Source organism: Equus caballus, chromosome 13, assembly GCF_041296265.1.
Source record: "Equus caballus isolate H_3958 breed thoroughbred chromosome 13, TB-T2T, whole genome shotgun sequence".
NCBI lineage: Eukaryota > Metazoa > Chordata > Mammalia > Perissodactyla > Equidae > Equus > Equus caballus.
The window spans coordinates 53,883,070-53,907,214 of NC_091696.1; the positions used below are offsets into that span (position 1 = coordinate 53,883,070).

The 24,145-nt window shown below is 53.2% G+C and overlaps 2 protein-coding genes across 4 annotated transcripts; both read left to right on the forward strand.

The window, feature by feature from the left end:
- The first annotated feature begins 159 nt into the window (after positions 1 to 159).
- On the forward strand, positions 160 to 3,626 carry POLR3K (RNA polymerase III subunit K). 2 transcript variants are annotated; one of them, XM_023616780.2, is made up of 3 exons: positions 160 to 328; positions 1,486 to 1,573; positions 3,068 to 3,626. In XM_023616780.2, exons 1-3 carry the CDS (start codon positions 218 to 220, stop codon positions 3,193 to 3,195), a joined length of 327 nt encoding a protein of 108 aa, XP_023472548.1. In that variant the 5' UTR covers positions 160 to 217; the 3' UTR covers positions 3,196 to 3,626. The 2 variants fall into 2 exon arrangements, with proteins under 2 accessions (XP_023472548.1, XP_070088658.1); XM_070232557.1 differs by having other exon boundaries at positions 167 to 439.
- A 6,373-nt stretch (positions 3,627 to 9,999) lies between these two features.
- On the forward strand, positions 10,000 to 23,741 carry IL9R (interleukin 9 receptor). 2 transcript variants are annotated; one of them, XM_023616781.2, is made up of 9 exons: positions 10,000 to 10,240; positions 13,041 to 13,154; positions 13,488 to 13,599; positions 13,733 to 13,911; positions 14,443 to 14,588; positions 15,092 to 15,293; positions 15,814 to 15,919; positions 17,362 to 17,446; positions 19,077 to 23,741. In XM_023616781.2, the coding sequence occupies exons 1-9, from the start codon at positions 10,213 to 10,215 to the stop codon at positions 19,545 to 19,547; spliced, it is 1,443 nt and encodes a 480-aa protein (XP_023472549.2). In that variant the 5' UTR covers positions 10,000 to 10,212; the 3' UTR covers positions 19,548 to 23,741. The 2 variants fall into 2 exon arrangements, with proteins under 2 accessions (XP_023472549.2, XP_005599154.2); XM_005599097.4 differs by lacking the exon at positions 10,000 to 10,240 and having other exon boundaries at positions 11,892 to 13,154.
- The last annotated feature ends 404 nt before the right edge of the window (positions 23,742 to 24,145 follow it).

Here is a 24,145-nt window from a genome sequence, read left to right on the forward strand (position 1 = left end):
ACCACGGCCCAGCCCCCGAGGGGCCCAGGGGCGGGGCTTCCGGAGGACCAATGAGGAGCTCGAGGCAGCGTGCCGCGGTGCTCGCCGGGAGCGCGCATCCGTGTGTCCACTGGGGGCCGAGGGGCGGGGCGGCTGTCAGGACCAATCCGAGCTCGGGGCGGGCCCGCGTCGGCGGCGCGCGGCGCGGGGGCTGCCGGGAGCCGGGGCGGCCGCGGCCATGCTGCTCTTCTGCCCGGGCTGCGGGAACGGGCTCATCGTGGAGGAGGGGCAGCGCTGCCACCGCTTCGCCTGCAACACGTGCCCCTACGTGCACAACATCACCCGCAAGGTGCCGGAGCGCGCGCCCGCCGCCCTGTCGCGGCCGGGGGCCGGGAGTCGGATCCGGGCCTCCTGCGCCCCAAGACCCGCAGCCGCTCCCCGCGCGCCGGTGGCCGCCCAGGTTCTCCCCGGCCCGCCAGGCTCTGGCCGGAGCCCTCCCCATCCTGCTCCTCCGACTTGGCGTCCTGATGCGCCCTCGCGCCGCCTCTCGGAGGCTCCCCTCGTGCACGGCACTGTCACCGGACCTTTGCGCGTGTTCTGCGCGGCTCACCCTTCCCCGTGTCTTTACTTCAGTGATTCCTTAAAATTGCAGCTTCTCTCGCTGTTTTATCCTTCTCCCCTGTTTTATTTTTTCCGTAGGACTCGTTGCCTTCTAACATACTTTGTACTGTGTGCTTTGGTTATTAATACCCGGACGTAAGCGGTCGGCGGGCAGGGTTTTTCTGTCTGGTTCTCTCTTACATCCTAATCTGAGCAATCGAATGGGACCTAGAATGTCGTGGACGTTCGGGACGAGCGATACCCACTGTGGCGTACTTGCTGTTTTCACTCGATGGGACACTTTTCCTCTTTAGAAGTGGAGCACGTTGGTGCTGCCTCATTCCTAATGTTTGCTTGCTGCCCGCCCGTGTAGCCGTCTTGTGGAAGTTTAGAGTCTGAAGCTCTGGCAGGAGTGAACTCTTATGTAACCCTGAAATTTCAAGGATGTTTGGGAAAACTTGGGAAAGAAGCCAAGTGTGACCTCCTTGAAAGCTCTCTGCTTCCGAGGGGTGTGGCCGGGCTGCCCAGCCAAGTGGTGCTCTTTGGTTTCGGTTGCATGGTTTCTCTCATCTTGGGTTATCAGCTATCTTAGAGATGTGGGATGGGAGGATGGTCACACCTAAGCCGGTATCTTCTTCCTGCTCTGGTGCTTCACTCAGTCCTTGCAGAGATCTCTGACTGCTGGAGCTCTCTCTTCTCTTGGGGGCATCTGATCCTGGATCGTCTGAATTCCAATGGAGCATCTTGCTCTGTGGGAGCAGGAACTTTGCTTTCATTCCATATCCCTCCAGTCTGTGTTGAAGGAAGGAAGTCTGGGGAGACACTTGAGGGCAGGGGTAGTTGGGTGGCTCGGGTTTGTACTGTTCACTCACTTGGAGAGTCTGAAGACTTGCTCTTGTTTGGTAGGTAACAAATCGGAAGTACCCGAAGCTGAAAGAAGTGGATGATGTGCTTGGTGGAGCAGCTGCCTGGGAGAACGTCGACTCTACTGCAGGTGGGGAAACCTTTTCTGTTACCGGCCTGTTTTTGAGTGTGAGGCTGCTGACTGTGCCACTCCATGTCGGAGTCCGTGACATGAAGTCGCTTCTAAAAATAAAAAGTGTATTGTTTTGTTCTTTAATAATTTGTTAGTTACACAAACAGTATTGGCACAAGCCTTGGAGTCATACAGGCCTGAGTTAGAGTCTTGGGGTGACCTTGATGGGGGTCCTTTGACGTCTCTGGGGCTGATCCATACTCACAGATTGTAAGAGCATGAAGTGAGTTATACAGGGTTTGGCATATGACAGGTACTCACCAGGTGGTAGCTATGATGATAGCAACAGTGACAGAAGTAGTAAATATCAGTCTAAGGGAAAAATTTGTTTTTTTTCTTCTAGTGTAGATTTTTAAGAGTTAATGCCAGAGAACATTAAACTGCATCTCAGTGAAATAAATGTTTTTTTTTTATTAAAGATGCTTATTTTTCCTTTTTCTCCCCAAAGCCCCCCAGTACATAGTTATGTATTTTTAGTTGTGGGTCCTTCTAGTTGTGGCATGTGGGATGCTGCCTCAGTGTGGCCTGATGAGCGGTGCCATGTCCGTGCCCAGGATCTGAACCAGCAAAACCCTGGGCCGCCGAAGCAGAGCGCATGAACTTAACCACTTAGCCATGGGGCCGGTCCCCAAAATAAATGTTTATTTCAAGTCTTGATTCACTTCTGAGAGAGACAGATGTGACCAAGGAAGGAAAGAGGAGAGTCCCTCACACAACCTGTGCTGAGAGAAGGGATGGCTAGCTCATGATTAATACTGTCTTTTTCCCCCACAGAAGAATACCCAAATCTGCTATGTTAAAAATGTAGCATTGGCAGAGTTTGCTGTTAAAAGGTGAATTATGTACCACATGTTCAAAATGGTGTTTGGGAGTGTTCGAAGTTGTTTCCACCAAGAGCAGGGTCAGGTTCTCAAAGTGACATCACTTTGAAGGGAAGTGTGTGCCTTGGGGCACTCTGCAAAGGTGTGGATGTGTGAGAGATCGTGATAAGAACAGCTGAAGAATGACTGCCACAATGGATTTCTAACTACATGGGGAAGTGGACTGGTTATCCGTAGGGAGCTCCTCTGAGAAGCTGAGGGCTTGTTGGTGCCCAGGTGATGGAGACGCACTTATTAGGGGATCTGCAGGGCGGGGAGCCGGGGATGCACATGGATGTTTCCCACCAGTCTTCAGCCAGATTTGAGAAGAAAAGTGGGACCCAGGGAGAGTAGGAGGAGTGTTTTCAAGGTCACAAGTCCCTTCCCTTCCCTCAGTGTGAGAGCATAGTGGGAAGGATACGACTGTCTGTGGCCTTAAATTGTACCAGATGCCCTGGGCAAGGGGTAGCAGATGTGCGAGGGGGCGAGGCTTCTGCCACCTTTCACGTAACACCTGCTTCGAACGGATATGTTGGTCACAGGCATCTTTTTTTCACAGCGTGGGTCACTTGTTTGTTTTTCTCATTGCCAGAGCCGTGTCCCAAATGCGAACATCCTCGAGCCTATTTCATGCAGCTGCAGACCCGCTCTGCTGACGAGCCGATGACCACCTTCTACAAGTGCTGCAGTGCCCAGTGTGGGCACCGCTGGAGGGACTAGGCTGGGCTGGTCCCGCTGCAGCAGGGTCTGCTCACCCGTCCCCAGGATCCCATCCAGGAGTGTGAACTGTGTGTCCTGAGGGTCTTTGCTGGTGTGGCGGAAAGCTAACCCTTTCGGGGGGCCGACTCAGGGTGTCAGGAAATGCAGCCCGTCTGCCAAGCAGGCGTGAACTCATTACTGTCCTGGGGCTTTCGTGTGTGGGGAGGATGTCCCTAACTGAGTGCACTTTGCTGAAGATCCTGTTTGTTCATCCTTTTTATTTGTCAGCATTCACCATCCAAACAACACTCTTAAATAGCTACACTGTTTGCACAACTAAGAAAGGAAAACATTAATTTAGTTCACCAGATGTCGCTAAATATTTAACTGTTAAATGCAAACTTATTTAATCAAAGTTTATTCTGAATATTTGATTAAAATGAAAAGTCTAATATTGTCTTCTTGGTGTTTTAAGTACCTTCAGAAGTAGACATCAAACCCCAAATCACAATTCCAAAATGGACTACTCTGGGTGAACTGGTTACAAGATTGCTAAGAATGTGAATTTCAGTTACTGTATTATTTTTGTTCTTGTTTCCTAGGATTGCAATAAGTTTATTAGATACTATGGGTTTTTTTTTTTTTCTGCTTTTATCTCCCCAAATCCCCCTGGTACATAGTTGTATATTTTATTTATTTTTATTTTATTATTTTTTTTTTTTGAGGAAGATTAGCCCTGAGCTAACATCCGTGCCCATCTTCCTCTACTTTATATGTGGGACGCCTATCACAGCATGGCTTGCCAAGCGGTGCCATGTCCGCACCTGGGATCCAAACTGGTGAACCCTGGCCTGCCAAATCGGAACGTGCGCACTTAACCGCTGCGCCACCGGCCGGCCCCGTATAGTTGTATATTTTAGTTGTGGGTCCTTCTAATTGTGGCATGTGGGATGCTGCCTCAGTGTGGCCTGATGAGTAGTTCCATGTCCGTGCCCAGGATCCTAAACCCTGGGCCGCCGAAGCAGTGCGCATGAACTTAACCACTCAGCCACGGGGCCAGCCCCCCATAGATACTATGTTTTTAAACTTTATGCTTTGTGTTCATCTTTCCACTCTCAAAAGAAAGAGGACACTTTAGACTAGCTGGGGACAGGATCTAGGTGAGTGTCAGACTTAATTGCTTTTCCACATCTCTTGATAATGAGGTCTCACTTGTGAAATCATGGGACTTAAATTTGTGCTTTAGATAGAGATTTCTACTTTTTGAGACTTGGTATCTTTTCCAGAAATGATTAATCTCTTATGTTTCACGTGACTGTTTTCTGATTGCTGTAATTTGTTGACCAGGTTCTGAGCCCATTATCTCTAATTGGTTCTATTTCAAACAGCTTATTGTGGTTTTACAAATGGGATTTTTATCGTGTGGGTGTTGTCTTTAGTATCTTCTGTGCCCGCCATTAGTTTTATTTCCTTGGGTGCCAGTTCTTCCGTTTGCATTTGTTGTTGGAGGCAGCTTGGCTCGGTGGTGGAGATCATGTGCTCTGAAGTTAGCCTGCTGACTCTGCCTTAGCTGTGAGACTGCTCAAGTTGCTGAACCTCTGCCTTCATTTCCTCACGTGTGAAATGGAGACAATACAGTCATGCGCTGCATAATGACATTTCGGTCAACGATGGGCTGCATATCCCATAAGATTAATATCACACAGCCTTGGTGTGCAGCAGGCTGTACCATCTAGGTTTGTGTAAGTGCACTCTATGATGTTCATGCGATGATGAAATCGCCCAACGGCACATTTCTCAGAACGCATGTATGTCATTAAGCAACGCGTGACTGTGGCCTATTTCAGGGGTTTACAGACTTTGTGTAAAGGGCTGGATAGTAAATATTTTAGACTTGTGGATCAAGAGTGAAAATCTAGGAAAACACAAGAAGACAAACTTCTACAGTTTTTTTTATAGACAAAATTAAAAATATCAGAGTAATTGAGTACCATATTTTGTTATGCAGGTCTCTTGATAGAAGAATGGGTATCATTTTGCTTGACCTGGGGTTCAGAGTTAGTGTTCCTTAGCATCAAAATCGGTGGCAAATGCCTGTCTCTTAAAGCTGGTTCAGTGCCTGAGCGCGAATGAAGTTCCCTGTTGACATTTCTGCGATTTGGTAGATTCAGTACTGATGAGAGAGGCACATACTTTCTGCAAGTTATTCATTTGCTTTGTATAATACAGTGAAAAACCGTGGGCTTTAAACACTTGATGTGTTTATGAGCTTTGTAGATTTGTCCACCTAAGGTTTTCATGCTCTGCTGTTTCACCACCATCACTTGTGAGACACGTGAGCAAATTCCACTTCAGGTTCTAGCGAGTTAGTGTTTTCTCAGCTCTGAGGATGTTCTTGCCCGCAGTCGCTTGTTCCTTGCAGACTGCGCATGGAAGCTAATTCTTAGTCGCTTCCCCATGCAGTGTTGAGGCGTTGACTACTCGGAGAAGCAGCCATTGAGCAGTTCCAGTGACACCTGTGGATCCATCAGGAGCCTCGGAAAATCGCTTTAAGTCATTGTCCTCTTTTTCTTTCACGCTAACACCCTTTTTGTTTTATTCTGCTGCCCGCAACTGAAACTGAACCAGAGGGATTCTAGAAACAGGCGTGCAAGCTGCTCAGTGAATTCCTCAAAAGCAGAAATTCTTTTCCCATTGCTGCTCTGCCCTCCTTGGAGGCTTATGTCCTCATAATTGCGAGATGATTCCTGCACTTCTAGATGTCACATGTTGAAGTCCCAGTAGGAAAGCTTCGGGTGGCTCCTGCTCAGCTGGCTGTGAGGCTCTGCTGCTCGTGAAGGTGGCTTTTTTCTCTCCACAAGGGATTTCTGCCTCTTCCACCTCAGTCAGGACTGTCCCTTGCTGTGGGGGTTCTTTTTATCCAGGTTTCAGTTTTCTCTCCAGGGCAATTTTTCCAAGAATAGTTGTAACCTGGTTGTGTCTGTGGAAGGAGGTGAGTTCAGAGTCTGCCTTTGCTGCCATCGTGACGAGATCCCCTCATTTGCCTCATTTTTTTTTTTTAAAGATTTTATTTTTTTCCTTTTTCTCCCCAAAGCCCCCTGGTACATAGTTGTGTATTCTTCGTTGTGGGTCCTTCTAGTTGTGGCATGTGGAGTGCTGCCTCAGTGTGGTTTGATGAGCAGTGCCATGTCCGTGCCCAGGATTCGAACCAATGAAACACTGGGCCGCCTGCAGCAGAGCATGCGAATTTAACCACTCGGCCCCGGGGCCAGCCCTGACTCATTTGCCTCATTTTTAATTGCCTGTTGCTGTTGCTCCGAGTCTCTTAACTTTTAGAACAGCTGTTCTGGCTGAAAGACTGGTAGTCTTGTTTTCTGTGGACATCCTTCTTCAGCTACTGCAATCAGACGGTGGACTCGCCGTCACTAAGTGGCTTTCTTTGCTTGGGCAACAGATGAACCCCTTGGAAATTTAATTTGGTTGCCTTATTTTCACTTTGAATTTTTGTAAGGAAACTGTTGTGCACTGAGAAGAGTGCCAGTGGAAGTGCTTGGTCTGGTCGTGTCAACCAGCTGTAGTGTCGTTGCATAGTAAACACAATCCTTTGCCATCCAATTTGATGACAAGATAATCCACGCCCCACTGTGCCTTAGAAATGTGACTTTCAGATTCTACTCTGTTTGGGCGTGATGGCTATGCACTGCTAATAAGCAAAAAAACCGTTGCAACACAGCCACATGGTGGCTTTTGAAACGCTGGCTCGTGACCAGCCTGCTGAGCTGCAGCGCGTTGAACAGGAGCGCAAAGCCCTGTCCCCACCACTCAGCACCGCTGTTAGAGGGTGTGAGCAGCCATAGACAGCACACACGTGTGTGGCTGTGTTCCGATGAAGCTGTGGTTGCTGAAATGTGAATTGCATAATATTTTCACCTGTCATGTAGTTTTTTTTTTTTTTTGAGGAAGATTAGCCCTCAGCTAACATCTGCCACCAATCCTCCTCTTTTTGCTGAGGAAGATTGGCCCTGAGCTAGCATCCGTGCCCATCTTCCTCTACTTTATATGTGGGACGCCTGCCCCAGCATGCCTTGCCAAGCGGTGTGTAGGTCTGCACCCGGGATCCAAACTGGCAAACCCTGGGCCACCAAAGCAGAATGTGGGGACTTAACCACTGCACCACCCAGCCGGCCCCTCATGTAGTTCTTTAAGCTTTGTCCCAACCATTTAAAAACGTGCAAAGTATTTTTAGCTCACAAGTTTTTTAATTAAGGAGTGGGCTGGATTTGGCCCTTGGGCTGTAGCTTGCTAACCGTGGTCCACCTTGGGTTGTGAGGTTGATACAGCTTGGCATGCATGAGGTCCTCACCGCCTGTCTGCCTGATGGTGCTTGTCACTGGTGCCTTTCTTTCTTGTTTGTCCTGGTTTTCCACGGGTGTTTGGTGGCTCCTGGTTGTGTTCTTCATGTCAGGTTTTCCCTTTGTTTACGGGTGTTGCTCTCTGCATACTCCATTTCTTACGGGGGAGGAGTGGGGTGATGGAGAGCCGTCAGCATTTTTCTGGGCAGAGGCACTGGGCTTCCCGAGTCTGACAGTCCAGTAGAGGAATCGGTGCTGCCCGGCATAGTGCAGGTGGGGGATGAAGCTGACCTGCTCGGCGGCTTCACGTTTAGGCCTCTGACTAATCCTCATGATGGTCCCGGGCTCTCCTTGGCCCCTCCCATCTCCCTGGAAGAGCGAGGTGCCAGCTTTCACAGATGTCGTCTCCTCTGTGCTCTTAGGATGTGATTCCTTTGTCAATGAGTCAAATCTCACTTCCCTCCCTTCTTTCAGGGATTCCTTATGGTTAACACTCCATCTGTTTTTTGTGTGGTTGTGACAGTTTCCTTATATTTAAGATACTGTGTTTTTCACTTACATGCTTTCTTTTTCTTTTTTTTTATAGTTTCTATTTCTCCTCTCAGATTTCCTATTTGTTCATTGTGAACATGTTTTCCTTTATATCTTTGAGCATAGTTAGAGTAGCTGCTTTAAAACCTGTGCTGTTACCCACAATTTAGTCTTGGGAGTCAGTCTCTGTCAGTTGTCTTTCTTCTTAAGTATGGGTCACATAGTTCTGTTTCTTCACATGTCTAATAATTTTGGGTTTCCTGGAAATTGTGACTGATATAGATTGTAGAGGCTGTGGATTCTGTTATGATTCTCTGGGGACTGTTGGTTGTTAAGCAGGTTGTAAACTGTGTCTCTGGCATGGGCAGCCGCTGACAGCTCTGTTCATGTTGTTTGGGTGGGCTGCTTGGAGGTGGGCTGCACATGTGTTCAGGGCTCGTCCAGAGGTTTTTGTAGAGTTTAGATGTGGCATTTGGGGCTCTCTGGCTTTTTTCTTTCCTCCCTTTCCAGCCTTTGTGGTCTCCACTTTCAGGGTTACCGTGTGGGTGGTATGGCCTGCTGTTCTTAGGTTAGTAAATCCTAGCTTCAGCAAGGTGGCGGGGCCCTGACAGACAGAAGGGAGCTCTCCCGATAAGGATACTAAGAAGGGAGAGTTCCAGTGAGTATAGAAGTGTGTGTTTGTAATAGGTGACTGGGAGCCATGCTGATTAAAATTTAAATATTGGAAAGAAATGTCATTCTGTCCCTGGTCATTCCCATGGTGCTCCCTGGCTCAAGCCTTTGGTCCATCCCCCACGGGTCCTGAGAGCTGCAGCTCAGGGTACCCAAACCTTGGCCCAGATGTTTTGATGCACAGAGCACATATGCACACTGACATAAACATCCATGCTGAAATGTGACCTTATTTGGTACCCTAAAGAACATAAGCCAATAAGTATATGAATAGATGCCTATCACCACTAATAACCAAGGAAGTGAAATTAAAGCAACGTTGAAATATCTTTCCCTATCAGATTAGCAAAGATTAAAAAGACTGATAATCTGTACTGTTGGTGAGTGTCACAGACATTCTCGTACTTCTGGTGGGAGTGGAAGTTGGTATGTTTTTGGAGGGCCACTTGGCAGGACCCATCAATATTTTAAAATGCTGAGCTTTAGACCCCACAATTCCACCCATAGCAGTTTTTTGTACAGAAGTACTCATTCTGATGATTAAAGATCCATGCCCAGAATTGTTCGCTACCTTCATTTAAAATAGCATATATACATGTGAAACCAATAAAATGTTATATGTCACCTATATCTCAATAGAAAAAGTTAAAATAGCATATATATAGGCAACAATCCAAATTTCCATCGGCGAGATTATTAAACCCTGCCGGTACCTCCTTTAGAGGCAGGAGGCAGGTTTCTATGTGCTGAGCTAGAAGGATGTTGAAAATAGCCAGAGGAACAGGAGGCTGCAGAGCTCACAGCACAGTGTGAGTCCATTAGAAACGTGCATTTGAGCTTAGAAATTGTCTGGAGGGGCTGGTGTCCAACTTCTCATGGGGTACCTCTGGGTCCGATAAGGGGACCACCGTTGTATATTCTGTGTTGTTTGTCTTTCTGTAACAGACCATGTCACTCGGATGTTCTGTGCCCCCCCCCCCCCCCCCCCGCCCAGTGCTCAGAGGTGGCCTTGGCTGGTGGAAGGAGCCCCCGCGCCTCTGTCCTAAGAAAAGCCTAGAAAGGGACGGGGCCTGCTGCTCTGTGCCTGGTCAGGGTTCTTGCCTCCTGGGCTCATTTAATGCATTTCAGTGGTGTCCCTTGGGAGGAATACGGTGGACACTCATCTACCGATCAATGGATGAATCACCACAGCCCCCGTGTGGCACCCTTCCGTGTCATGGGCAAGGAGAGGCGGCCCCACCTCTTAATCCCTGGGTTCTGATTCGTGGTGACAGTTGCCTGCCAGCCCTGCTCAGGACCGCTGCTCCGCTGCTCTCCGTGGTTTCAGCTGTGGGCGGCCGTGTCAGCCTGCCGTGTGAGGCTCACGTCACCCGTTGCTGCAGTTATCTCCCAAATCAGGCTGAGGGGCTCTGCTGTGAACACAGGGACGGTCGGGTCACAAGTCGCCTCCAGGTCTGGAGGGCCGGGGCCCCTCAGACTTGCCATGGGACCTGCCAGATGCATTTGGGAAGGTGAGTCAGTAGCTGGGACTTCCCAACAGCTCGAGTTGGTGTGAAGCACAGGGGGCAAAGGGGTGGGCAGCCGGCTGGCCCTGGCCCGGGAAGGGCCCATGGAGGAGCCTCGCAAGTGCAGTGTTTGGGAGCATTGCCTTGTTTTACCTTGGGCATCTCCAGGGATGAGAATGTCAGACTCCTTCCAGGCCTGCAGGGGTCGTGAGTGCCTCTGGGCAGAGGAGGCCACTGAGCTGCTGGCAGGTTTCTAATTAGGGAAGAGAGTTTGCTTCCTTGATGACTGAGCTCGCCTGGGTGGGCATGAGTGCGAGGGGGTGTTCTGGGGCCGCATGGGCTCAGCTGTGACGGCCACGAGTGGAGATGGGGTCCAGGCCATGGGACTGGTAAAGCCCCTTCAAACCCTTTGCCTTTGGGGGTCTTTAGGGCAGAAGAGCAGCCGGGAGTCTGGGGATCTCCCTTGGAGCTGTGGGTGGGGCAGCCAGTGAGGGTGGGATTGCAGAAGGAGGGTCAGCTCAGCGAGGGCAGAGAAAGCGGGGAGAGGGTTTATGCTCAAGTAACGCCCCCCAGACCTCCTCCCAGGTGCCCCAGGCTTTACAGCATCTGGAGGCAAGGGCAGTGTCTGCGGGGACAGCTGGGTGCAGGGGCAGCAGTGTAAGTCCAGCACTTCTCCCGCGGGAGGGGCCTGGTGTGGGAGGCGGCACAGCAATGAGCTTTGCTGACACAGTGGCACAGAGGCAGTGAGGGATACCCAAGGGGCGCTGGGCAGAGGAGGCCACTTGGCAGGTGCGGGAAGAGTAGGGGCGTTTTTTGCCCCCATTTGACCTCCAGGGCCCCCCAAAGAGAGGTCTGTTGACATCCTTATTGTAGCCCTGCCCACAGCCTCTACCGGCTCCCTGTTCCTGTTGTGAGCCGACTGGGCCTGGCTCGGGGTGTCTGGTCTGGCTAGGGGGACAGACCCCGGGGCTCAGAGAGGGCTTCACAAGGAAGAGGCATGTGATGGGGAAGGAGGCCAGGCAAGAGGGTCCAGTGTGAGAGAAGGCCGGGCTCCTCTGCCCCTTCTAGCTCTCAGGTGTCCCTGTGGGTCCTGTCCACCCCATGCCTGCCTCCCGAGCCTGCTGAGGTTGCAGGCACGCCACTCTGCACTCTCAAGCCATCTGCTCCTGGGTTAGCCTGGGTTAGGGTTGGGCTGGCCGGATTCTGCACAGATGCAGGTGTCCCTCCTCTGCTGGGGCAGTGGCTGTCCACCCTGGAGCCCGGGTCACCTCTTAGCTGGGAAGTGGCTGTTATGCCCGAGCTCCCACTGGATCCTGGTGCTCACTCTGATCTGTCCTCACACACCCTGGGAGTGAGCTGTTGTCCCGCTGCTCCCCTGCTCCATCCAGTAACTGCTACTGCTGGGTAAACTTGCCTGGGCCTCTCATGCTGCGGCTGGTGGTGCCAGGTGATGCTCCATCCTAGGGAAGGGTGGGGTCTTCCTGATTGCTGATCTTAACAGGGCTCCGTCCTCTGGGTGCATGCATAGGCTGCTGGCGGTGCGGGGCGGGGCTAGCGTGGTGTCTGTTGCCTGAGAGGGTGTGTGGGCTCCCTGAGGGCCTACATGCTGTGGTCTGTGTGCATGTCTGCTTCTTTTTGCTTCCTTATCACCCATCAGGTTTGCACGACCAGGCTGGCCCTGCTTCCTGCTCAGGAGCTATCAGTATACCATCTGGAGCTGCAAATAGGGTGATGGGGCATCAGCAGCCTGCCGGCACCAGGCACTTCCTAGCACCCAGCCCCTGTCTCCAGCTAACCTCTGGCTCTCCCGGGGATCCTGGGGCCTGGAAGGCACTCTAGCACTGAGCCTGGCTCTCCTGGGATGCTCTCCTCCACAGGGCACCTTGGAACAGGGGTGTGACAGTTTAGGAAGTGCCGTCTGTTGCATGGACACCCCACTGCCATCCTCCTGCCCTTTTCTAGGGCAGAACACTGGGACAGGTCTTTATTTAAGGAAACCAAGGTGAGAGAGGATTTGCCGAAGTTAGCTGTGTGACCCTGGGCAAGGTGCTTCCCCTCCTTGAGACTCAGCTCCCTTGTGGGCTGGGACAGGCTTCCCACGCACATGGCTGTTGCGGGAATTCACATGGATCATGCATGTCACGCAGTTGGCACTGTGTGACACCAGAGGGTTCGGTAAATCTTATCTGTGGCTGTTGCCAATGGTGACTGATTCCCTTCACCCTGCGTCCCCTGCAGGTGGGGACCTGGGCCCAGAGATGGGGGCTGGGCTGGCAGAGGACGCTGGTCCCAGAAAGGAGCTCGGACCGTGCTGCCCAGCCGCTTTCATGGGACACAATGAGGGTGTGGGTGGGGACCCACTCGGTGTACTCTGCTGGGGAGCACCCCTCACAGAGAGTCAGTCTCACAGAACATGCCTCACGTGGAGCACCCAATGAGGAGCACCCCTCACAGGGAGTTGACATAACAGGAAATGCCTCACCCAATGAGAAGCACCTCTCACAGGGAGTCGACCTCACAGGACATGCCTCATGGGAGCACCCAATGAGGAGCCCCCATCAGGGGAATACTCACAGGAAATCCCTCACAGGGAGCACCCAATGGGGAGCATCTATCACAGGGAGTAGACCAGAGAATGCCTCACAGGGAGAACCCAAAGAGGAGCACCCATCAAGGGAGTACTCCTCACAGGAAATGCCTCATAAGGAGCATCCAATGGGGAGCATCTTTCACAGGGAGGATCTCATGAGGAGCCTCCCATTGTGGGTGCTCCTCACACGGAGCCCCTCAGGCCAGTCCCTTGCAGGTTGGACTTGGGAGAGCGAGGCCCTGACACGAGAGACGGGCACCTGGCTCCTGATCTGCACCTGCATCAGTACCTGGGTCGGCTTGGGAGTCTCTGTCCCAGGGGAAGGAGGAGGTGAGGCTGGGCACTAGTGTCTGTGTGAGGTGGGTGGGTAGAGAGCTTGGGGGCCAGGGCTGTCTTCTGTCAAACTCTGTGGGGAATGGTTTGGCCTGAAATGTGCTGGGGCCCATCCTCCAGGGATCAGCCTGGACTTCACTTCCTCCCATGCACCATGGGTCAGAGCCCATCGCCTCCCCCATCTCCCAGCCCTGCCCTTGGTGAATTCTCCTGGGATCATTCTCTGGGGACTGCCCTGTCAGGGAGTCAGCTCCAGACCCTCCCCTCCCCCAGCCCTGCCTGGAAGCAGCCCCTGAGGGTTCCCAGGGGTCCAATGGTCACTGTTCCCAGGGCTAGGGGCTGGAACTTTCACCTGCCTCACCAACAACGTCCTCAGGATTGACTGCCACTGGGCTGCCTCAGAGCTGGGCCAGGGTGCCAGCCCCTGGCTCCTCTTCACCAGGTAAGGCAGGAGGGCTAGGCCCACCTGGGCAGAGGGCAGGGGGCAGGGGGAAGGGGTGAGAGTCGGGTCCCCTGATGGCAGCAGGGGCCGGGCTAGCGTGGTGGCCCCTGATGCCAACACTTCCCCTTTTCAGCAACCACGCGCCGGGCAGCGTGCACAAGTGCGTCTTCCAGGCCAGTGTGTGCACCCTGGTGCTGCCGCCCGAGGAGGTGCTCGTGCCTTCTGACAACTTCACCATCACTTTCCACCGTGACATCTCTGGGAAGGAGCAGGTCAGCCTGGTGGACCCACAGTACCTGCCCCGGAGACATGGTGAGGCCTGGGCTGGGAACATCCTGGCTGCGTGGGGGTTGAGGACAGGGCCCTGCAGCCTGTGACACCCGTGGCCCAGCGAGTGCTCTGGGTCCCTGCTAAGAGAGATCCAGGGCTAGGGGCAGTCTGCGCCCCTGGGAGGGGAGGTCCCACTAGTTACTGCAGGGGTAGGATTTTGGGGGAGGATGAAAATGCTGGGCTTCGAGTTGAGGCAGCGGCTGCAGCTTGAGCTGCTTGAAATACACTTAAGTTGTAGCAGGAAAGACTGCAGTAAGACACTGGGAAGAACTTCCAGCAGCAGCTTATGAGGGAAAGGAAAGGCAAGATTTGAAAATCACCTTGTCTGGCTGCAGGGGCTGGAGGAAGTCAGTGCCATCCTGTTCCACCTTGGGCTTCTCTGGACCAGTCTCACAGTGAGGCCCCTGGTCTGAGAGGCCCTTGACCATGTCCCCCACACCCCCAGGAATCTTTCATATCCCCAGTCCTGGGCATGTTGACTGACACACCCTCATGTGGCCTCATCTGTTCCAGTGAAGCTGGATCCTCCGTCTGACTTGCAGAGTAATGTCAGCTCTGACTCCTGCGTCCTGACCTGGAGCATCACTCCCGCTTTGGAGCCGCTGACCTCGCTCCTCACCTATGAGCTGGCCTTCAAGAGGCAGGAGGAGGCCTGGGAGGTAGTGCTTGGGCTTCGAGGTGGTGACCCTGGGGGCCTCTCTCTCCTGGGACAGCAGCCCAGGGCCCTTCCTCCCCCACATACAGAGATGTCGGCTTGGAATTATGAGGAGGGGAGGTAACCAGAGCCAAGAGTGTGTGGGTGCAAGTGTGGTGAGTGTGACTGTGCACATGTGTGTATGTGTGTGCACGCAGGTGTGTCTGGATGTGAGTGTGTCTGTGCATGACTGTGTGTGTGTGCGTGCAAACATGGTGAGTGTGCCTGTGTGTGCATGAATACATGTATTTATTTGCAGGCTGTGTCTATGTGTATGAGTGTGCAAGTGTGGTGTGTGCACATGTGAGTGTGCATGCAGGTAGATGAGTGTAAGCCTGTGCCTGTGGACATGTGCATGCGTACACATATAAGTGTGTGTATGGTGAGTGTGTGTGTGTGTGTATGTTCTCGAGGGCTGATAGACCCAGTCTCACCCTTGGCACCTGCTGATTGTCCTCGACCCCATAGCGGGCGCGGCACAAGGATCGCATTGTTGGGGTGACCAGGCTCATCCTTGAAGCTGTCGAGCTGGACCCTGGCACTACCTGTGAGGCCAGGCTTCGTGTTCAGATGGCCACAGCAGAGGACGATGTGGCGGAGGAGGATCGCTATGAGGGCCAGTGGAGTGAATGGAGCCAGCCCGTGCGCTTCCCCTCCCCTCAGAGACGCGGTAGGCACGGCCACTGCCTTTTGGGCATCTGGGCTGGGTCTCCCCTCCCCTGCTTGTCCCACCGTCCCATCCTTTCCCCCTCCTGGAAGCCCCTCCCTGGGGCAGTCATGCCCCAGCCGACCACCCTCCCTTGGAGGTCTGGGGTGTGCAAGCAGGAAACAGACGCTGCCGAGCGCTGGGCTTCCCATGACCTGGTGCTCCAGCTGTTTGCATTGAGTGTGCCCAGAGCTGCACGCCGGGCCTGGCGCTTCTGGCTCTGGTGCCTGGACATGCCCATCTCCTTAGGGAGGGCTGGCTAACCCTGTGCACAGGGGTACCGGTAACCATGCAGCTGGGAGGCAAGGCTCAGGGTGCGTGGTCACCCACGGTACTCAGCAGGCACAGCATGAACCTCCGAGGCCAGTCGCAAACAGTCCACCTCGGTGTGGGGCACTCCTGGTGGTGCCTTTGCCATGTGTGTGTCTGGAGGAACATGCAGGTGCTCACACTACTCACAGCTCGGGGCCCTCCCTGCTCACAGGCCCCCTGATCCCACCTTTGCGGCAGCCCGACAGCACCCTTGTCGCTGTGTCCATCTTTCTCCTGCTGACCAGCCTGACCTACCTCTTGTTCAAGCTGTCCCCCAGGTCAGTGCTGAGGGGAGTGTGTGCACATATGTTAATTATCTATCGTATGTGTGTGTGTGTGAATTGTGTGTGCATGTGAGTGAGTGTGTGTGCACCCGTGGGTGTGTGATGGGGAGATGGAGGGCCAAGCCAGCCTCCCCCTCTTCCTCCCCTCCCCGCCATCAGGTCCTGGATGCAGTGAGGTTTTCAAGCCTCTGCTCTGGACTAGTGGGGAGTTCCCAAGTTGCCAGGTTTACGGGGAGGCAGTGTGGCCCCAAAGAGCCGTGAGGGAATCCAAAGTCACCGAAACTAAGTCACCTGAGGTCCTCCGTCTCCTGCCTCTGGAGGTGCTCGGAGGTTCGCTCATGTGTTAACACATTCTGTGAAAATACAGTTCTGGGCCTGGTGTGCCCAGGCCCTTGTTCTCCACCCTGGTGAATGCCACGGAGAACAAGACAGACACAAGGGCCCTCCTGACATAAGCTGTCACACACATCGTGTTACAGGACGGGGCACAGGGGCCTCGTCAAAGAGGGGATCCCAGATGAGACTGGCCAGGTGCAGACAGGTAGCAGAGAGGATGAGAGCAGAGGGAACGAAGAGCACACGGGGGTGGGGAGAGAGGAAGAGGGTGCTGGGTGGGGGTGGGGAAGGCCGAGGAGGGCTCCCGGCTTGTCCTTGGAGCAAAGGAAAGCGCTTGAAGCCTGTTCAAGAGTGTGTGATGTGATCCGGTGTGTATTTTGAGAATGGATTCTTGGGGACAGGGGGATGGGAGGACCAGCTGGGGGGCCCATGGTGGTGTCCAGAGAGAGGCAGCCGGGCTTGAGCTGGTGACAGAAGCAGAGATGGAGCGAAGTGGAGGGAATTGCTAGGGTCTTAGGGGGAGAAACCCAGGGGACGCGTGGGAGGATGAGAGATGATCTGTGGCCCCTGATGTCACCCCCGAGGTGGGGAACTTGGGGGGGCCAGGCCCCAGCGGAGGTTGACTTGGACCTATTGGGTTGGAGCCCTGTGTGGCATCCTTAGGGGTGGACCAGTGGGTCCTGAGCAGATAGATTTGGTGCTCAGAGGGAAGTCACATGGGGCGGGAGTTGCCATCTGTCTGCTCGTGGCACCAGTTGGCGCCCTGGAGGTGCTGGCTTTCTCTGCAGGCCACGGACACGCTGGTCACCCATGCCCCTGCCCCTTCCATCACAGGTCACCCTGTAAAGGACACATGTCTTGGTATAAATCAGTTCTATGGGGTCATTATCCAGGGAGGCCACAGGGTGCCGAGGGTCAGGGCCTGCCCTGGCAGCAGGTGTGGACCTGGTGAGAGGTGGGTGTGTGGCAGCAGCATGGACGAGGCGGGGCTGGTCACCTGCTGGCTGGAAGAGGGCTAAGTTCTCCACAGTGACCTCGCCCTCTGGAGGAGCCCCCACCCAGGTCTCCACAGGCCCCTGACTGTCCTCTCCTGGCCTCAGGGTGAAGAGAACCTTCTATCAGAACGTGCCCTCTCCAGTGACGTTCTTCCAGCCTCTCTACAGTGTGCACAACGGGAACTTCCAGGTTTGTGACGCAACCCTGAAGGGGCTGCCTGACTCTGCTCAGGATGTGGGCTTCAGGCAAGGGATGGGGGAGGGCCTGAGGGCCTTGGTCAGTGCTTCGAGATTTTTGGTACACATAGTGGGCTTAAATTTACACACTGTGTCTCAAATGGGGAAAAAAAAAGATCTTTCTTCTCTACGGCTGATTTCTTTTGCTCTGGTGTTTCTAATTCCATTGTTGATGTCGACTTTCTCTGACATCATCTCTGTCTTTTCTGGTTCATGGCAGCGCCTTTGAGGTAAATAGTCAGTTTAAGGTCAAACAATGGGGCTGCCTGTTCCTGCCGCCATCTCGTCCCTTCTTTCTCTCCCAAGGTGTCTTTCTGCTGGCTGTGGGGATGGTCTCTGGTGCTTGTGCTGTCCCTGGTCCCTGGGCTACAGCTCTGGTGGCCATCGTGCAGTGTCTGGCCTCCTGGTCCCCCTGGCAGCACACTGGCTGATGAGGAGACTCTGCATTGCCCCCTTTGTGGTACCCTGGTGGGCTCCCACAGGCTACGGGCAAGCTGAGGACAACCTGGGGGGTCGCACCAGCCCCTCTGTGCAGACCCCTCCCTTGCCTGCTGGCCTGGTGGTTGATGCCCCCGTGGCAGGAGGCTGGGGTGGGGGGAGGAGAAGCTCTTGTGGACAGTCTCTGGTCTCCACTCTCTCAGCCCCTCCCTTGGGCCAAGGACGGCGGGGCATGACTTCCTGGGTCCGCTGACCCGCTCTCCTAGGTTCTCCCCTCCTCGTGTCGCACAGTGTCCGCCTGGCCCTTTTCTCTCTCAACAGGGAGCCTAGTTTTCAAGATTCTTGTGCAAAAATATAATCTGAAGCTTAGAACTGAGCCTTTCGTCCTTGGCGGAGTCCCCTCTTTCCCCAAAGCAGTGGATGGGACCTGCTGAGATCCTCGAGGCAGCTGAGGACGGAGGCTGAGTGGGGCACAGATTTCGATGGCCCCTGGACTGTCACCTGGGTTTCAGGCACCCAGCCCTTCTCTGTAGACCCTGGGCACCTGTCAGGGCTTACTTAGAGCCCCTGGGTGGTGGTCTGGAGCCAGGGGTCAGCTCTCCAGGGAGCAGGGCAGTAATGGAGGACGTGGTGTGTGTGATGCCTTCTGTGTAGACTCCAGGTCCCACTCAGGGGACCACTTCCCTGTTGGAGGTGGGGCCTCCTGTGGAGGGGTCCAGGTCTGCCTGCCTCAGCCCCAAGGCCCCAGTCTCAGTGGTGTCTCCTGTCATGTGTGTGTGTGTGTGTGTGTGTGTGTTAGTGGGGGTCGAGGTTGGCTGCCCCATCTCCGTGCCTGCTGAAAGTGGCCGGAGCTGCTCCAGCGGTTTTCTTTGTCCTTGGCACCTGTTGCCATCTGTGCTCTGGTTCAGGCTGCTCTGAGCATTAGGCCCTGTGCTGGGGGAGTGGTGAGGGGCCTGAAGGGACTCAGTCCCATATTGAGGCTTGACTGGCACTTGGAGGAAAGACAGAGTGTTCTGGGCACGGGCGCTGCTTGGCTTCTGGATGTGGTTGTCAGGAGGGCTTCCTGGAGGAGGAGGGGAGGCTGCTCCCAGGGTGAGTCTTGAACGTGCTGCTGAGCCCTGCCTCCTCCCTATGCTCCATTCCAGAGCTGGACAGGGGCCCACAGGGCTGGTCTGCAGCTGAGCCAGGACTACGTCGGTGCCCAGCGGGGAGCCTTGGAGCCCGGCGTTCAGGAGGACATTGCACTGCTCACCTACGACCCGGCACATCCCTGGCAGTCAGTGGGCCTGGAGGAGGCGGGCATTGGCACCGGCCTCCCTGTGGAGTGGGGAGGGCAGCTGCCTGCCTACCTGCCGCAGGAGGACTGGGTCCCTGTGGGCCCCGCCAGGCCAGCACCCCCACAGCCAGAGGGCAGCAGCAGCGACTACTGCGCCCTGGGCTGCTATGGGGGGTGCCACCCCTCGACATTCCCAGGAAGCATGCAGAGCTCCGGGCCCACCCTGGCCTTGGCCTGTGGCCATTCCTGTGACCAGCAGAGCCTGGATGCCCAGCATGGAGGTGCCCATGTGGGAGCTGGTCACGGTCAGACGCAAGACCCTGGTGAACAGGCTGCATGAGGATCTCCAGGGCATTTGTTCCCTCCTACCCCTGGCAGACAGCAGGCTCAGTTTGGGAGGTTCTAGAGCCCTGACTTGGCCAGCTGAATCATGTCCATTTTGGGGAAAACAGACTAAAGTCTCTGGACATGACCCTTTACTGGACTGGACCTTCTGCAGAGGGCCACCTGTGCAGTGGTCAGACGTCCAGTGTAGATGAAGGCAGAGGCTCTGCCAGCCCCACCCCATCCAGCACTGGGGGGAGGGGCCTCTGCCTTCTGCGTCCTGCCATCCAGGCCCCTGCCCGACTTCCCACCCTGCTTTCTGGTTTGACCCCAGGCCCCTCTGAGAAGAGGGGTGTTGACCCCACAGCCTGTTCTGCCCTCACCCCCTTAAAGGGCCAGCCCGGGCCTAGGGGACATGGGTTAGAGTCTGTGACAGGCCGACTGTCCTCTCTGCTCCTTCCTGAGGCTCTTCTGCTCCTGAGATCACAGGGCAGCGGGAGGCTGTTCCAAACTGCCAGTGGCGGGGAGACGGGCCCAGAGGAGGTGTGGGGGGCTGGTCTGCTCTTCCTGGGCTTTCTGGGCTCCAGGAATAGCAGGGTGGAGGGCCAGTGGCCACTCTATGGAGGCCATGCCCCCGACCCTCTTATCCTCTCCTCTATGGGCCCCAGGAGGCGGAGAGCTGTGGCCAGAGCTCCTGGACAGTCAGGGCCAGAAGTGACCGCCAGCACCGGTCTGTGAAGGGCCCTGCCTCTGCTCGGCCCTGCAGTCTGCAGGCAGTGAGGACAGTGTAGGGGGTGCCTGTGCCGTCTCCCAGGGCTGCTGTGACAAAGCCCCACAAACCGGGCGGCTTAGAACTACACAGATACATTCCCTCATAGACCTGGAGGCTGAGAGACTGAAGTCTGGGTCTCAGGGCCGTGGTTCAGGGCTTCCACCAGGCCTGGACAGCACAGCTTCAGTCTTCACCGGGCATTTTCCCTGTTGTCTCTGTCGAAAGTCCCCCTTGTTATCCCAACACAATTGTAGTGGATTGGGGCTGACCCGAGTGACTTCATCTTGGCTTGACGGCCTGCAAAGACCCTATTTCCATATAAGGTTGCTTTCACAGGTGCTTGAGGGTTAGGACTTGAACTTATGAATTTTGGGGGAACACAGTTCAGCCCATAACAGTGTCCCTGACTCTGCCCAGGGCGCCAGGGGCCCTCCCAGTGCACGCCCGTCACTCTGACTGGGCGCCTCCGGCAGCAGACCCTGTTCCTCCCGGCTGCTGGACCTGGGCTGGTGCTGACATCCTCTGCCTGGGGAGGGCTGGGACGAGACTGTTCCGGGGTTGGAGGTGCTGAGGTTCAGAGGGGCGGATAAAATGGGGGCCTATCTCTCTCTGGGTGCTAACCTCTCTGTGGGTCTCCAGTGTCCCCTGTGGCCTGGGCAGAAAAAAGCACTTGCTGCCCCAGGGTCCCAAAGGCAAAGGTCCCTCTTGGCTCAGACAGGCACCCCTCCTTCTGTGTGCCTGTGGAGCCTCTGAGGGTTTGTGGGGAGCCTCAGCGGGGCCGGATTCTGGTCAGAGGGGTAGGCGGGACCCAGAATGTATCTTTAGTATACAGAGAGCGAGAGGGGAGTGGATGGAAGTCAGATGCACGCATCCTCTGCTCTAACCAAGTATAAAAATACTGGCTTGAATCCACTTCCTGGAGCCAAGCCCCGGGCAGCCCCAGCTGGTGTATTTATAACAGCATCTGTGTGGCTCGTGTGGCTTCACGTGGGACCTGGGCCACCTGCATGTAACCCTACCGTGGGGACGCCTCTGCCGTGCGGCCAGGCACAGCGTTCGCACACTTTCTCTGCAAGGCGCCAGGAGACCTGACGCTGAGTGTGAAGCGGCTCAGAGGTGTGTGAGTGTCGGTGAGTCACGCTGACACCTCCTGGAGTGGCTGTGAGTTCACCTGGCAAGGTGCCTGCACATCAAGGGGCTCAGAAAACACTAATTTCGCTGTTGAGATGAGACACGCCTTGGAAGCCGTGTGCTGAGGTCCGGTTTACAGTGGAGCAAGGTCTGAAAGATCTGGATCCCTGAGGAGGGAGGTGCTCGTCGCCGGGCATCTGTAAGCAGCTGGAAAGAAGCTGGCCCGGGACTGGAATTACGAAATGCTGGTGGCTGGAGGAGTTGCATGGACAGCATGGCTGGAGCACAAATGTCTGACATGAGGCTGGCCAGGCCCCAGGCAGCGCTGGACTGGGGAGGGCCTTGAAGGCCAGGCCAAGGGAGCAGTGAGGGAAGAGGACACGTCTAAGCAAGGGGATGCCGCGGAATAGTTTCTTTTTCTTTGTTTTTCAATGAGATAAAAAATTCATATAACATAAAATTAACCATTTTAAAGTGTGCAGTGACATTTACTACATGTATAGTATTGTGCAACCATCACCTCTATCTTGTTCCAAAATGCTTTCATCCACCAGGAAATCCCTGCCCAGTAAGCACTTACTCCCCCTGCCAACCTCCCTCCCACCCCTGGCAACCGTGCATCTACTTTCTCTCTCTGTGGATTTACGTGTTCTGGTGATGCTGAACATCTTTTCACGTGCTAGTTTTGTATATTCTTTGGAAAAAAGCCTATTCAAGTCCTTTGACTATTTTTCTCCTGGATTGTTTGTTCTTCTGTTGTTGAGTTGTAAGAGTTTTTTATATATTCTGGACACTAAACCCTTATCAGATATATGATTTCCAAATATTTTCTCCCATTCTGTATGTTATCTTTTTACCTTCTTGATAGTGTCCTTTGATGCACGAAGGTTTTAAATTTTGATGAAGTCAAATCACTGATTTTTTCTTTTATTGCCTGTGCTTTTGGTGTCATACCTGAGAACTCATCGCCAAATCCGATGGCAGTAAACACATGAAAAGATACTCAATATCACTAGCCATTAGGGAAATAAAAATCAAAACCACGATGAGATATCACTTAACACCCATTAGAATGGATTCAATAAAAAAAGTGGAAACTAGTGGTGGCAAGGATGTGGAGAAATGTGAATTCTCATCATTGCTGATGGGGAATGAAAAACGATAGTGGTGACAGTCGCACAACGATGTGAATGCATTTAATGACACTGAACTGTAACGTAAAAAATGGTTAAAATGCTAAATTTCATGTTATGTATATTTTACCACACACACACGCAACCTTCCTCAGAACTGGTCATGAAATAGTTACACATGGAATGGAAGATGGCCCTTTTCTCCTAGCGTGAGAAATAGCCTTCTTGTTCACCCTGGGGCTCCGGACCCCAGACTTTGTCAGACACACCCAGCGTGATCTCAGCAACCAGAGGGAGTCCACTGCCGCCAGGCCCATTTGCACCGCCTTCCATCACCCTCGTCCCCCAATCCCTCTCCATCATGGCTCTTTTACCATCTCTGTAAGTTTTTCTCCCCAGAATGTCATAAATGGGATCTGCTCGGTGTGCGGTCTGTTCACATTGACTTCTTTCCCTCAGTTAGGTGCATGTAGATTCATCTGGGTCTTTGCACGCCTTGGTGGGGCATTCCTCTCTGTTGCTGAACAGCATTCCATTGCACGAATGTACCTCACTTGGTCGTTCATTCACCCACTGAAGGATGTCCTGATTGTTTAAAATATTTGGCCATTATGAAGAGAGATTCTGCACATAACTGCATGCTGGATTCTACTTGGACATACGTTTTCAGAGCACTTGTCTAAATACCTAGGAATGCGATTGTTGGCTTATGTGATGGGATCCTGTTTAGCTTTGCAAAAAACTGCCAAACTGTCTTCCTTTAGAATTATGCATTCCACCAGCAATGAACGAAAGTTCCTGTTGCTATTGCTATTTTTTTCCTTCAGATTTTAGCCATTTTAATAGACGTGCAGCGTAATCTCATTGTGGTTTTAATTTGCTTTTCCCTCATGACAAGTGATGTTGAGCATTACTCTGCATGCTTATTTGTCATCTATATGTCTTCTTTGGTGAGATGTCTGTTCAGATCTTTACCCATTTTTAATTGGGTTGTTTGTCTTCTTGTTGAGTTTTGGAGTTTCTTTTTATATTTTGCATAGAAGTCCTTTTTCAGATGTGTTTTCCAAATATTTTCTGCCAGTCTGTGGCTTGTATTTTGTTCTCTTAACAGGATGTTTCACAGAGTAGACACTTTAAATTTTTAATAAAGTAAACAGCATTTTTTTTTCATTCACGAACTGGCTTTTGGTGTTTTATTTAAAAACTCATCGCCAGACCCAAGGTCATGTTGATTTTCTTCTATAATTTCTACATTTTTGCATTTGAAAACTTATGCCTATACAATATTTTGGCTGAGTTTTTGTCCAAGTTGTAAAGTTAGTTTCTATGGTCATTTTTTTCCATATGGTTTCTAATTGTTCCATTGCCATTTGTGGAACAGACTTTCCTTTCTCTGTTGAATTGCCTTTGTCCCTTTGACAAGTCAACTGACTACATTTACATGGGTCTACTTTTGTGCTCTCTGTTCTGTTCCATTTATTTATTCTTTCACCCATATCACACTCTCTTCAGTGTTATAGCTTTAAGATAAGTCTTGGGTCTGGATGTGTGAGTTCTTTCACTTGTTCTTCAGTCTTA

Coding starts and splice junctions, on each gene's coding strand:
- POLR3K (XM_070232557.1), top strand. CDS start 218: ATGCTGCTCTTCTGCCCGGGCTGCGGGAACGGGCTCATCGTGGAGGAG. Junction 440..1,485: donor GCGCGCCGGTGGCCGCCCAG/GTTCTCCCCGGC, acceptor CTTGTTTGGTAG/GTAACAAATCGGAAGTACCC. Junction 1,574..3,067: donor GAACGTCGACTCTACTGCAG/GTGGGGAAACCT, acceptor TCTCATTGCCAG/AGCCGTGTCCCAAATGCGAA.
- IL9R (XM_005599097.4), top strand. CDS start 12,572: ATGAGGGTGTGGGTGGGGACCCACTCGGTGTACTCTGCTGGGGAGCAC. Junction 13,912..14,442: donor GTACCTGCCCCGGAGACATG/GTGAGGCCTGGG, acceptor CATCTGTTCCAG/TGAAGCTGGATCCTCCGTCT. Junction 17,447..19,076: donor TGCACAACGGGAACTTCCAG/GTTTGTGACGCA, acceptor GCTCCATTCCAG/AGCTGGACAGGGGCCCACAG.